At 37.7% G+C, this 14,637-nt stretch overlaps 1 protein-coding gene across 2 annotated transcripts in view; it reads left to right on the top strand.

The window, feature by feature from the left end:
* Window positions 1–2,925: 2,925 nt before the first annotated feature.
* LOC139938781 (uncharacterized) overlaps window positions 2,926–14,637 on the top strand; it is a 46,897-nt gene continuing 35,185 nt past the window's right edge. The window contains exons 1-5 of one of the 2 annotated variants that reach the window (XM_071934409.1): window positions 2,926–3,273; window positions 5,213–5,333; window positions 6,633–6,706; window positions 7,687–7,832; window positions 9,709–9,871. In XM_071934409.1, the coding sequence (XP_071790510.1) occupies window positions 5,264–5,333; window positions 6,633–6,706; window positions 7,687–7,832; window positions 9,709–9,871 (453 nt within the window). In that variant the 5' untranslated portion in view covers window positions 2,926–3,273; window positions 5,213–5,263. Of the gene's footprint in view, window positions 3,274–5,209; window positions 5,334–6,632; window positions 6,707–7,686; window positions 7,833–9,708; window positions 9,872–14,637 lie in introns of both variants that reach the window. The other variant, XM_071934408.1, reaches the window with a different exon arrangement.

The following is a 14,637-nucleotide window of genomic DNA, read 5'->3' as shown; positions in this document are numbered from 1 at the left end:
ATTAAAACCAGGTCATGACATTGTCTTTAGTGCTATTTATTGGGTGTTTAGTACCCATTAAGGATGTATTAAGATTCCTTTAACTGTTATTTGTTGGGTGTGAGATGACAACCTTCACGTGGTCCACCCTGTTATTAACTATTTGTCATCCAACAATAGAGCTATATAATACTTGTTTGTATAGATCTATATATGCACCAAACAATTTGTTTAATTACCAGGTCATGACATTGTCTTTAGTGTTATTTATAGGGTGTTGAGTACCCATTAATGATGTTTTAAGACTCCTTTAACTGTTATTTATGGGGTGGGAGATGACAACCTTCACGTGGTCCACCCTGTTGTTAACTAATTGTCATCAAACAATAGAGCTATATAATACTTGTTTAATATAGCTCTATGTTTTAATTACATTGGTCATGAGATTGACTTTAGTGTTATTTATATGGTGTTTAGTACCATTAAGGATGTATTAAGATTCCTTTATCTGTTATTTGTTGGGTGGGAGATGACAACCTTCATCACGTGGTCCACCCTGTTATTAACTATTTGTCATCAAACAATAGCTATAATACATGTTTATAGCTGTATGCATCATTGTACCCTTTCCATGAAATATGTAAATTGCACATAGCACGTGCGCACTAGCATTTTAGTTGGCAAAAAATGAGGGTACATTGATCGGGCTGTTTTATACACGGGGAATGGGTGCGTGATGCAGACGCGATTGTGCGTCTGCTTGGTGCACAACTCTATGACGTTTGCCAACCAACAAGGGCTGTGCGCATGCGAGAATGTAATAAGCATGTTTCCTGAAAAGGGTCCATTTACCCCAGGCACGATGGAATTCATGACTTGATGAACTTTCAAGAATTTTCATGATTAGTCCATGCATCAAACAGTTCTTGACATGTTCATCACAGCAGTTCATGAACCAACTCGTGAACTGTTAATCCACTCCATTAATGAACATTTCATGGACTTTGTAAGTTTCGTGTATTTTCATAAAAGTCCATCTTAGCTTTCTCTGCAATTTATTCATAACTCAACTGTGTATTAACTTAACTCCCTGTTTTCAAATTGGCATATATTTTTCTTATAACTGAATAATTATTTCCAGTATATGTATGTCATTGCTGGTAATATGCTCATCAATATAAGTACCAAACGCTTTACTTTGACAAGTTTCCTTCTGCTTTGACAAGTTACTTTGACAAGTTTCCTTTTGTAATTAAACAATCTCTGCCAAAACCCGGAGGTCTTTGGTTTATATCCCATTCAGTAAATTTGTCTTTGTTCAACCCAAAATCATTTACAATTTACCCAGTCAGTTTCCCTTGATAGGGTTCGAAACTTTGCACGGTAGAAGTATTATCAAAGGGATAGTTCCGGTACTGTAACAATCTGTTTTTGGTAGTGTTTGTTGTTAAAAGCATTGTTGGTGAAAGACTCTTATTCTAGAACTGCAAACCTCACTTTATAATGCAGTGGGCCTAATACTAGAATTAATCTGCGAACTTTCATTTCAAATGGTGATCGCGTTTTTGAGATACTGCCCAGACTCCACGGCGATTTATGTCAACGTAGGAAACAAATTCCTTAGGGGAGTATAGTAACACAATCTTTTTATAATCATATTTCGGGAGAAAAATCACAAGTAATACCCTTTTTCCATACCCGTACATACCAAAGCCGCTTTGTACTTCTTTCTATTAATGTTCAGAGTTTAATATTATGTCCACAGTAGGAAGAATAACCCCTATAGGAATACAATCTCAGAAGCATTACCGCGGTAACGATTCTCTATGTTGATTAGTGGGAGGGTTAAAAAGTGTGACCCCTTTTTCATTCCCGTGTGTACCAAAAAGTAAAACGTTTCTCAAAATGCATTTATCAAAGTTGCTGTATTTCTTACCGCATTTACAAATTTGTACTGCCATTATTATTTCAGAGTTTAATACTATCTACCGCATAGGCTTCCTAATTCCTTTAAAGGCAGTGGACACTATTGGTAATTGTCAAAGACTAGCCTTCACAGTTGGTGTATCTCAACATATGCATAAAATAACAAACCTGTGAAAATTTGAGCTCAATCGGTCATCGAAGTTGCGAGATAACAATGAAAGAAAAAACATCCTTGTCAAGCGAAGTTGTGTGCGTTTAGATGGTTGATTTCAAGACCTCAAGTTCTAAATCTGAGGTCTCGAAATCAAATTCGTGGAAAATTACTTCTTTCTCGAAAACTATGGCACTTCAGAGGGAGCCGTTTCTCACAATGCTTTATACCATCAACCTCTCCCCATTACTCGTAACCGGTTTAATGCCAATAATTATAACAATGATACCCTTGCATACCCGTACGTATACCAAAGCTGGTTAGTACTTCTTTCCAACTAAGTTTTTATTGAAATTAATTTTCAGAGTTTAATATTATGTCAAAATAGGAAGAATAATCCCTATAGGAATACAACCTCAGAAACATTACCGCGGTAACGATTGACGTGGGGGGGGGGGGCAAGCGTATGTACCGTTTTTTATTTCTGAAGTTTTATAGCCATGGGGGGGGGGGATAAAACTTAAAGAGTTTATCACTGGTTTCCAGTTGAATGAGCTAATAACAACGAAAACCTTAAAATGGTCTTAACTCCTTATTGCAATGGTGCATTGACTTAAAAATAAGGTAAACTCATTTGAAAATATAAAAAGAGTTGATCACTGGTTTCAGTTGAATGAGCTAAAACAATGAAAACATTTTTAATGGTCATAACTCCTTACTATTGTGCGGGGGGGGGACATAATTCCGCCCCGCCTCCTCCTCCCCCAATCGGATATAGTAAATAAACTTGCTATAGTCCCTCCATGCCCGAGTGCATGCAGGTAGACCATAGAAACAGATAAGGTAGACTCAAACCAGCAGGCCTACTCCGCCCTGTACTCAACGTTGTTACGTTGCTTCTTATCTATTTTGGCTTGTTCCTAAAGTGATATATTATACAAAAATTAGTGAACGAATAAAAATCATCAAGCGCAATATAGATGAAATTATAAAAATGAGTAGTTTCTAGCGAACTACACACCCCCCTGCGACTAGTTTTGGAAACCTGTAAACTGCGCGACCCTGGTTATGTGGTATTTGCGCACGTTCATGTCACGCATTTTCATGCTGTTGGATCTATTTCTATGGGTTGGATGGAACTTACAAGTTTGCGCAATGATGTTCATGTGATAAACACATAAACAACAGTTGGAGGAAGGAAGATGGTCGGTCAAAAAGTAAGTGTGTTTTTGGTTTTTGTCACTTAAATAACCCAACTACTACCTCTACTTTTATGGTAGTCAAGTATCTATAGTCAGTAGTCAGTGTTGTTTATAGTTATACACAATCTATGATTTGTGTGGTTGGAATTATGGATGGAATTGACGGGTAGCGGATGCATACTTTACACATGTTTAGCCCCGTCCGTTTGTGTGCATGCAATATAGAGGAAGTTCAGCCTGGTTGTTTCGGTTCACGACAACACTTTTTCATTCAGTAATACTGAAATCCCAGGTGTAACAGATTTTATCTAGGTAATTATCAAACATGCAAACTTAAAGCCATTGGACACTTTCGGTAAACAGTGTTGTCCAAAGGCCCACACTTCGTGTATCCCAACTTATTATATAAAATAACAAACCTGTGAAAATTTAGGCTCAATCGGTCATCGGAGTCGGGAGAAAATAACGGGGAAAACCCACCCTTGTTTCCGCACATTTCGCCTGTCAGGACATGTGTTTAAAATAAATCCGTAATTCTCATTGTCGAGAATTGATAATTGTTTTAATGTTTTCTCGAAAACTAGTCAATTCTTTGTTCAACCCCAAAAATCGTTTTCTCGAAAAGTAAAGCATTTCATGGAATAATATTTCAAAAGAGGTTTTTCACCATTAGATTACCTTCTGTTAACCCTGTAAGTTATTTGTAAATCTGTGAACTTTTTTTGTTTTTCTGTGCCGAAAGTGTATAATGGCTTTACTCAATGAAGTATCCTTTTTTTTGTTTTAAGAGTGAAAAGGTGGTGGCAGGATACGGACAGTTTTTATCCCGTAACTTTGTCTTTAGTAGACTTACCATGTTTACTACTCTGTCAATCTCTGTGTGTGTTCCCACTGTGTTGGTACAGTCTATTAAAATAATTCAGAAGTTAATTTCCATGTCCGACTGTCACTCGTTCACTTCTACCATGGAGGTAGAGTCATTTAAATGCTTCTACTTCTTCTACCTGTCCTTGGTACCAGGCGTATTCCTTCAGTCAGGATCATGGATGTAAATGCCACAGGATAGCTGCTTATATGTTTGACTTTTTTATGTGCGCTGCCAAGTGTTGCAGCTACATGTAGCACTGTAGCAGGTGACGTGCACTCATCATAAATGATGAAATAAATTATGTCTTATCTACTCAATGACATTACAACGAAACAATTACACAACATTTATTCATACAGCGCCTAACATTAGGGATTAATACTGTTGTTTCTAAGTCCACATTCAGTATTTTGTGTTAGACTATACCCAGTTACTGGGGCGCTGTACCCCTTTTCTCAAAACATGTCATTCTTTGTCATACTGGCGAGTACTAGTACAACCAAGAATGGCAAATTAAAAAAAAATCAGGTGTACAGGGCCCCAGTAACTGTGTCTAATGTGGGACTGCGTTTGAATTATGAGAATTACTCCTTTTAATATTTACTGTACATATATGCAGCACTTTTGTTTACAAGCGCTTTTCGAGCGCACTGTTTTTTTTCTGTGTGTTACAAAACAAACAGGACCAATGCCAATGGCTTTACGTCCTTTCCAAAGGACAAAGCACCATGGTTACACTTGTATCATGTGGCTTGCTCAAGGACACAGATGTGGCGACTGAGACTTTTGCCAGTATTACTTTTTGGTAACATCACTAAAGTGAAAACATGGCAGTCCATATAAAAAATGTTCATGGATTAGCTGAGAATATTGGCATTCTTTGCTTACACAGCTAGTGCAGATGTTCTGCGCTTGCCGTGCAAGCAAAATGGTGATCACATACATGATATATAAAGCGCAAAATACGGTGGTGAGCAGAGCCATGAAATGGGGCCCTGGTATTTTTCTCCATTAGTCACTGAAATTGTCATTTGAAAACCCAGAGTCTGTAACAAAAACCTCTCTTTGTTTTGTTTTTTGCAGCAGCTTTTGTAGTCCTAGCAAGCAGGTGATTCCATACTGAGTGTTGACAGCATCATGAAGTACTCCAGTGACGTGTACTTTATCTATCATCAGGATGATAAAGAATTCATGGAGGTTTTTGAGAGTATGTATAATTATTTCAGAAAAATCTACTCCGGGGTGGTTGAGGATCTCCCTTACGTATGTCGAAAATCTACTCCTTGATAGTAGAATAATATATAGCAAGAAAGGTTCTCAAAAGAACATAATCTACCCAGCAAGTAGATATGGTGTTAAAGACACTGGACCTTATTGGTTATTGTGTCAAAGACCAGTCTTCTCACAAGATAACAAACCTGTGAAAATTTGAGCTCAATTGGTTGTCAAAGTTGGAGAAAATAATGGAAGAAAAAATGCTCTTGCTGCACAAGTTGTGTGCTTTCAGATGCTTGATTTTGAGACCTCAAAATCTAATTCTGAGGTCTCAAAATCAAATTCAAACCAATTATTTTTCGTAGGCAAGGAGTTCCTAAGCGATAACAATAAAAATAATAATAGCAAAGTATTATATAGCGCAGGTATCTACCAAACAAGGTACTTAAGGCGCTGAGTATCTATACATTTTTCAGAAAGATTGCAGTGATGAATTCCAAGACCCAATTATGTGCTACGGCACATACAGCAGCCACAGCCAGAAACGACGGGGCGATCCCCTTTTCTTTTCCATAAGTGCACTGGGTTCCTTGACATGCATTGCACAACACATGGGACCAACGGCTTTACGTCCAATCCGAAGGACGAAGCAATTGTTAAGTGTCTTGCTTAATACAAAGGTTTCACGGCTGGGGATTCGAACCCATACTCTGCTGATCAGGAACACCAGATTTTGAATTAGATGCTCTTAAACGCCCGGCCATGACAATTCCACGTGAAGTGCCTCCGTGAAGTACATAGTATCAGCCCTGCATTTTGTTGAGAAAGTTCATCTCTTGAGTTAAAGGCACTGGATTGGTAATTACTCAAAATAATTGTAAGCATAAAAACTTGCTTGGTAACGAACATTGGAGAGCTGTTGATAGTATAAAACATTGTGAGAAACGGCTCCCTCTGAAGCAACGTAGTTTTTGACAAAGAAGTGATTTTCCATTAAATATTTTAATTTGATTTCGAGACTTCAGAATAAGATTTTGAGGTCTCGATTTTGAGGCACAACTTGTGCGACAAGTGCGTGTTTCTTCCAGTATTCTCTCGCAACTTTAACGACCATTAGAGCACCAATTTTCACAGGTTTGTTATTTTAGCCATATGTTGAGATACACCAAGTGAAAAGACTGTTCTTTAAACTCTTCTCTTAGGCTTTTTAATTTCCCCAGTGTGGGATAATAAAGTTCTTATCTTTTCTTATCTTATATTATCATTGCAAACCAATTTTCTTTCAATCCAGAATTACTGAAATCCAACGGTCTGTCTGTATGGGATGGGGAGACAACACATGGAAAGGGTTTGATCGATTCTAAGGTAAGTCAAAAGAGTTCAGTGAACTCTTTGTGACACTGCTGACATGTACATGTAGTAAAGCAATAGAGTAATGTTTCGTACAAAAGTGCCCTGAAAACCAACCTTTTTTCTATACAGCATTAATTACCTTGCTTGTGTTCAGTCAACTGTACATAATTTAACGGGTTCTATTTGAGTTATTTGTAAAGTGCCTATAGAGATAACCTTATATTAGGCGCTATAGACGATGTGACCTCTGACGTCACACGAAAACCATAACATGATTCGCGCGCATACCGCCGGGCAAAACCTTTGTGTTTTGGCAGCCAGCTAGAAAGTGTACGCAATCTTACTATGACTACGCAACTCAGTGCCCGGCGATACATGATGTATATAGTGTTTTGTCAACAGAGGGCGGTTTGAATGTAAACATAGGTCACATCAGCTATATAAATCAAATATATCATTATTCCTACTATGACTTGTGTGTTGTCGTGGCTGAGCGGATAAGAGCACCAAGCGCTTTATAGAAAGTCTGATGATAAGAATACCAGAACCCATACCCGGTGCATCAGACCGTGACATATCAAAATAACCAACAAAAATACAATGTAGCTGGAACATTATACGGCGTGCATGTTTAATATTTCTCATACTGCAAAGCAATATTGGTCAAGTAGCTACTCAAACTAACATTGTATGCTCAAGCTGCTCATGCAACCTATCCTAGACGAAAAATAACTGCCAGCAAAAAAAACACCTTAGTTTAGATTTGTATACAAAATGTTAAAGTGTTTACACAACAGGTGCACACAAACCGAGCAAATGGTATTGTTTGCACTTGCTTTGAGCTGTTAATTTTCAGTTTCTCTCTTAATTTAAAACTTTGTTTGGAACGAAATGCTTAAACGAACGCATTTGCATTCATCATTGGTATTGGTAACCCATTAAGAAAGAACAGACTTTAATTTTGGATTGGTTTTTGTTCTCTTTGGTTCCAGGTCGTGGTGATTGTAATGAGCACCAGCTCCACCCAGGACAGACGCTGTGAGGATGAGGTATCGCTGGCCTATATATCAGATACTCCCATCTTCCCGGTGACGAAACAGACCTTTGTTGAGCTGGAACGTACCCTCTCCTTTTCTATGTATGTAAACAAAAACTTAAAGGGACACGTTGCCTTGGATCGGGCGAGTTGGTCCATGAAAAGCATTTGTAACCGTTTGTTCAACAATGCATATGGTTAGAAAGATATTTAAAAGTCGAGTTGGCCTATAATGATTAAACCACACAAATATGACTTGAAATTGCAAGATTTTCCTTCATACGTCGTGTACTATCATGGTCAGCCGTTTTATTGAGTCAAATCTTTGACTTTACAAAATGGCCGACCGTGTTAGTGCTCAAAGTAAAAGGAAAACCACACTATTTTGAGACATGTTTGTGTGGATCAATATATTCTACCTTTATATCATCTTCCAAACCATATGCATCTTACAAAAAATTGTTACAAAGACCAACTGGCCCGATCCAAGTTAAATTGTCCCTTTAAAGACTAACTAGTTGTATAAAAACTGCATGAGCTTTCGTAGCAACAACTACCCATATATACATTTGTACTAGCTTTCCCCGTTAGATTCATTGTCAGAATATTCTGGGTAATTCAACGTGTATCATCGTTACCATGACTACAACAAAAAGAGACAACCAAACATACATCGGGAATTGCTTCAGAGAACGCTTGTATCTAAGGCCTACCCCTGGGAGAATTAAAATGTTTTGTAGCTTTCACCTTTGGATTAGTTGTCAGAATATTCAGGGTTATTCAACGTTTATCATTGTTACCATGACTACACCAAGAACAGACAACCTACGTCATAAAATACGCCAGGATTTGCTTCAAAGATTATTTACCACTAAGGCCTCACCCTGGGAGAATTAAAATATTTTGTAGCTTTCAGCTTGGGATTAATTGTCAGAATATTCAGGGTACTTCAATGTTTATCACCGTTACCATGTCTACACTGAGAACACTCCACAAACAATACAAAACAACAACTGTACCGGGGATTCGCTTCAAAGAACTGCTTAATGGGAAGTTTCAACACTTCTGAATTTTAATCTGAGAATCAGACTGTCAAATTGTTTTTTTTCTAGATTCTCTACTCCATAATGTATTTTTTTCATGTGTGGACATAACTTCTCTAGAATTTCGGCGATATCTCAGAAATGTAAATCTGGATGAATGTTTATACAATATGGCATCTAATCTGTTATGGAAGTGTAAAATAAACAAGAATGCAAAACTTATGTGAAAAACTCATGAAACTTAGGGAATCTGTTTACTTGGTCTGGCAACAAAATTAAAAGGCCCCCTAATAAAACTTAATTACATCCCGCCCGCTTCCTTTTAGAGGCTGCCTCCTTTTTAAATTTTTTGTTATTTTTATTTATACAGAAAAAGGATATATTTTAAACGATCTCCCCGATCAGAGGAAAAAATACATTTTGAAAAAGGAACCCAGCTGGTTGTCTTAAGGAATGTGTCAGCGGCCATTTTGAAAAAAAAAGGGTCCTTCTTTTCGAGAAAGAAGTAATTTTCCTCTAGAATATTTGAACTTGATTTCGAGACCTCAGATTTAGATTTTGAAGTCTCGAAACCAAGCATCTGTAAGCACACAACTTTGTGTGACTAGGGTGTTTTTTCTTCCATTATTAATTATCTCGCAACTTCCACAACCTATATTTTGACAATTGCCAAAGGTGTCCAGTGTCTTTTTTTTAAAGAGGAATATCAATTTCTACCTTCAGCTCCTCCGAGTTATTATTCACATTTAAGAATTTTTTTTTTGTATATTACAACTTTGCTCACAAACAAATTTAAATGATTTGTTTTATCAATTCCTAATGTACCTTCAGCTCCACTGAGTTATTATTCACAAATAAATAATTTTTTCTTCTTGTATATAGCGAACTTGCATAAAAAAAAGTACATAAAAAACTATATCACACTCTTTTTTCAGGAAATTGATCTTAGCTAAGATCAACTGGATGTTCTTTGAGACTGAAGAGCAGCGAAAGACAAATTTCACAACGCTGCTGTCGTCAATCTCGTCCACCCTGGAGCAGGTAACCAAGGAACAGGACCAGCAGGAGGAGCAGGACGAAGATGAGGACACCCCTAAGGTATGAGAGGCCGTTTTTGAGGAAGGGATCTGATTTTAATAATTATAATAACCGTGTTTATAACACACCTTTTGCAAAAAGATACAAAGCGCCAGGTATTTTTACTGCAAGGAGTGGGACGAAGTGTGAATTATTAGACGTAATCCTTATCACCATGTAATGATTTACAAGGTGCTGTGACGCAATATGCAGCCAAGTCAGCCAGGAACACCGGGGCGAACCCCTTCTCTTTTTCGATAAATGCACTGGGTTCTTTTACATGCATTTACACAACACATGGGGCCAACGGCTTTACGTCCCATCCGAAGTACGAAGCAAAGGTTAAGTGTCTTGCTTTTCAAATGACACAAGTGTCAGGGCTGGGGATTCGAACCCCCACTCTGCTGATCAGAAACACCAGAGTTTGAAGTAATAATAATAATAAAAATATCGAAGTCTTATATAGCGCACGTATCTACCAAACAAGGTACTCAAGGCGCTGAGTATATACAAACTTTCAGGAGGATAAGTTATTGCAGTGATGAACTCTGAGATCCAATTATTAAGCACCTTATAAGGATAATAGTTTTTGAAACTGCATGGTGGAAGTATAACTAAGCAGGGCTTGCGGTAGCACCATTTGAATATTTTTGAGTATTGTTGGTTCTGAACAGGTGGTTTATGACTCAACGCTTTGATCAGTATGCTCTGATAGTCTTCAGGAATATAGTTTTGGAAACTTTGCATGGTGGAAGTATAACTTAAACAGGTTGGCAGTAACACCATGTGAATATCTCTTTTGAATACTGTTGGTTCTGAAAAGAACCGGTGGGTAACTTTGCTTGGTGGAAGTATAACTAAGAGAGATTTGCGGTATCACCATGTGATGATCCCTTTTTTGAGTAGTGTTGATTCTGAAAAGAACCGGTGGGTAACGACTCAACGTTTCAATCGGTATGCGCTGATTGTCTTCAGGAATATAGTTTTTGAAACTTTGCATAGTGGATTAAACTAAGCGAGGTATGCGGTAACACCATTTGAATATCCCTTTTGACAAGTGTTGGTTTTGAACAGGTGGTTAACGTTTCAACGTTTCAATCAGTATGCTCTGATCGTCTTCAGGGTAATGGTTTTTGAAACTTTGCATTGTGGGAGTGTAACTAAGCGAGGTTTGCGGTAACACCATTTGAATATCCCTTTTGACTAGTGTTGGTTTTGAACAGGTGGTTAACGTTTCAACGTTTCGATCAGTATGCTCTGATCGTATTCAGAATAATAGTTTTTGAATCTTTGCATTGTGGAATTAAAGCGAGGTTTGTGGAAACACCATTTGAATATTTTTGAGTATTGTTGGTTCTGAACAGGTGGTTTATGACTCAACGTTTTGATCAGTATGCTCTGATTGTCTTCAGGAATATAGTTTTTGAATTTTGCATGGTGGAAGTATAATTAAGAGAGGTTTGTGGTAACACCATTTGAATATCTCTTTGGAGTAGTGTTGGTTCTAAATGAACTGTTGGCAACAACTCAATGTTTCAATCAGTATGCTCTGACTGTCTTCAGGAGAATAGTTTTTAAAATTTGGTTACTATTATTGTTTTTTGTTTTATAGTTTAATCAAGATCAAATTAATAAAAATTGTGATGATAAAGCCACACATGGCACAAGCTAGTGTATCGGGGCCAATATGTACGATTTGCTTGGCGATTCGCACAAACTTCAGCTTACGTGAAAAACAAACAAATAATGTAGAGATACGGGAAGGAGGCCGGTCCTCTATTTAAAAATGACGAGATTTTCACCAAAATGAGCCAAAAAGCAAAATCCAGATGATTAAGTTAAAAATATATATTCATAAACACCTCAGACAGTTTCGCTATTCCTATTGGTGGAGAGCGCGTCACGTGGGTGTGTATAAACCTTTGTTTATGACCAGTAAAAAGTGTTGAAACATGGGCGTGACACGCGAGCTTGCACCTGTTCTTATAAGACAATTTCTTCATTCCTATTGGTCGAGAGCAACGGCTGAAACAATTGTGCCACATCATGCGATACGCGCGACGCGCACAACATTTCCTTATAAGGAGTTGTTTACCCGAGGGCGGCGGAGGGCTTTACCATTTCATAGCTGGAGGGGTGTTGTGTTGAAAGAAATCATTGAACAATCATAATTTTTGCATTTATTTTACTTTTTGACCAAAAAGTGTTGATGTTTTTGACCGAAAAGGTATTTATGAATGGGAATCAAAGTGGATTGAATCGGATTTTCAAGTAGTGGTTCAAACCCGCCGAGGCCTGGTTCTTGATAATTTACCTCGACTTCGTCTCTTCGTTAGGGATTAAACCACTAGTTGAAAACCTCTTCACCACACATTGATTCCCTTAGTTATCTTCACCACACATTGATTCCCTGACTTATCTTCTGCACTTGAACTGATTTTAATACTCCAATCAATACTCTAGTATACATGTAGCATATGCAGTACACATTGCACATAAAAACATACACAGCACAGTCACTTAAAGGTACTGGACATTTTGCTAACGCTCAAAGACCAGTATTTGTACTAAGTGTATCTCAACATATGCATAAAATTAAAAATCTAAACATATTTGGCTCAATTCGTCATCAAAGTTGTAAGAAAATAATGAAAGAAAAAAACCCTTAGGGGTCTTAAAAGATGCCAGAACAAAAAGGCTTCAGGCCTGAAACTCTTCTCAGATTTAAATATTTTAGTGAGAAATTATGTTCTTCCTTCTCAAAAATTTCTTTAATTCAGAGGGAGTCGTTTCTCAATGTGTTATACTTTCAAGAGCTTTCCGTTTCTTGTTGGCAAATATGTTTATATTATGCTTTAATATTTTTAGTAACTATCAAATGCGTCCAGTGTCTTTAAGGCCAAAGGTCAACACTAGGCTGGCTACACTTAGTACATGTACAACTTAATTTTACAAGTTTACAATGATTCAATAAGCCCTAAAAATAGCAATATTTCTGGAATTAAATACATGTAAAACACAAAACATTGTACACTAAGAGCATGGCACTGTACAACGTAGACTTTATCGTAGATACTTGGTACGCACACATTAGGCGTGGAATGAGGTGCATGCTGGTCTAGCTAGCCTTCAAGTTTGATCTTTTGATCGCAGCTAGACCAGCATGCACCTCATTCAACAGTTAGCGCTTGCAAAAAGGTATGATTATTCAAAAACACTTAATAATTTACACTTAGTGTAAAGACATTTCTTTAAAAGCAGAAACATGTCGTGAAATCCAAATCATCTATGTCCGGAATCTCATTACAGACAAATGTTTTTTTTTAAACTACAATATACAGGGTGTCTAAAAATATCTAAATAACAAAATGTATGATTCTGGGGGAAAAGGTTAATATATGTACATGTATGGATGGCGTTTGGACTCATCTTTCAGACACCAACGAGTCATGGGCGTCAATCAGGGGGTGGGGGGGGGACAGGGGGACATGTCCCCCCCCCACCTTTTGGAGGGTGGGGGACACAATATCAAATGTCCCCCCCACCTTTTTGACCACCTTTATCATGAAGCCCAAGTTTTGCACGGTGTAAGACGAAACCCTGTGTCCCTATATGGGCATAATCCTGTGGGCAAAGGATGACACAATATCCCCCCTCAAAATTGGCCCTAGATTGCATCACAGAGCATCTAAAATGCAAAAAAAATCCGGATCCCACGCCGTAAATGTTATGGCCCCCCTACCTTTCAAGACGGATTGACGCCCCTGCAACTAGTCCGAAAATAAATTCATGCTTGAGTGAGCACTGCTCACTTTTGTAAAGGGTATGAAAATTAGGTTGCACAGTAATTAGCCTAGTTTGTGAGAGGTAAGTCCTTTTGGGTTTGCTGAGTGAATTTTATGGTTTATTAAACCAAACTTGTATGCATGAGTGAACAGGAATTGCATTGTAACTTTCCCTGGTAGACTCGGCGTGTGTTCATGGGAGTCGGAATGGGGTGATGGTACATGTACATGTAGCAATTTCCATGTCATAAACGGTTATTTTTTACATTTTATGTGACTTTGAATAAAAACCTTCACCCTGCAGAAAGTTCTGTGAAAATATTCAAATCTGTTCATGGCTTAATGAACCAATTTGACGTTCTCCGTGAGTGTGGAAACTTGTTGAATGTAATTCTAAATATCTCCCTGATTGCTGGACAAGAGCTCCCTGATTGCGAGACTGTTGTTGCAATTCTGCTACATGTTTTTATGTAGGGAACACTTCTAAAAAATACATTAAAACATCATAATAATCCCATATCACAAAAAAAAGATTGTTAAAGATAAATACTTGGTATATCCTCCAAGAACCAAACTTTGGCTAAACAGGGTATAAACCTGAATAAAAACATCCGCTTAATCATAGAATTATAGCTATCCAAAAGTCAAAACACATATATTTCAATGGCATGTAATTGTACCACAAAATACAACAGGCAATCTCCCATCAAGAAAATATTAATGATAAAAACTAACAATATAAAATCATTTTTTTATTTTTTTATTCAAAAACGATGGCAGTACACATACACGTACGTCTCCTCTCCGAAATGTTGTGTGTCAAAACGTGCATAGATGGTAGATGCCCATTATTCAGAGGTGGTTAAACACGGCTCGGCTCCTATTGTTCATCGAGCACATTTCGTTCATTCATTGCAATCTGAACAACAATCTGGTCTTGCGTTAGAGGTTGACCAATGCAACGACACAGCATGTCTTGAAGACCTTTCCGAAACTTCTCGT

Source organism: Asterias amurensis, chromosome 6, assembly GCF_032118995.1.
Source record: "Asterias amurensis chromosome 6, ASM3211899v1".
NCBI classification, from domain to species: Eukaryota; Metazoa; Echinodermata; class Asteroidea; order Forcipulatida; family Asteriidae; genus Asterias; species Asterias amurensis.
The sequence above is the reverse complement of the archived record's forward strand: the minus strand, read 5'-3'. Positions and strand labels throughout refer to the sequence as shown.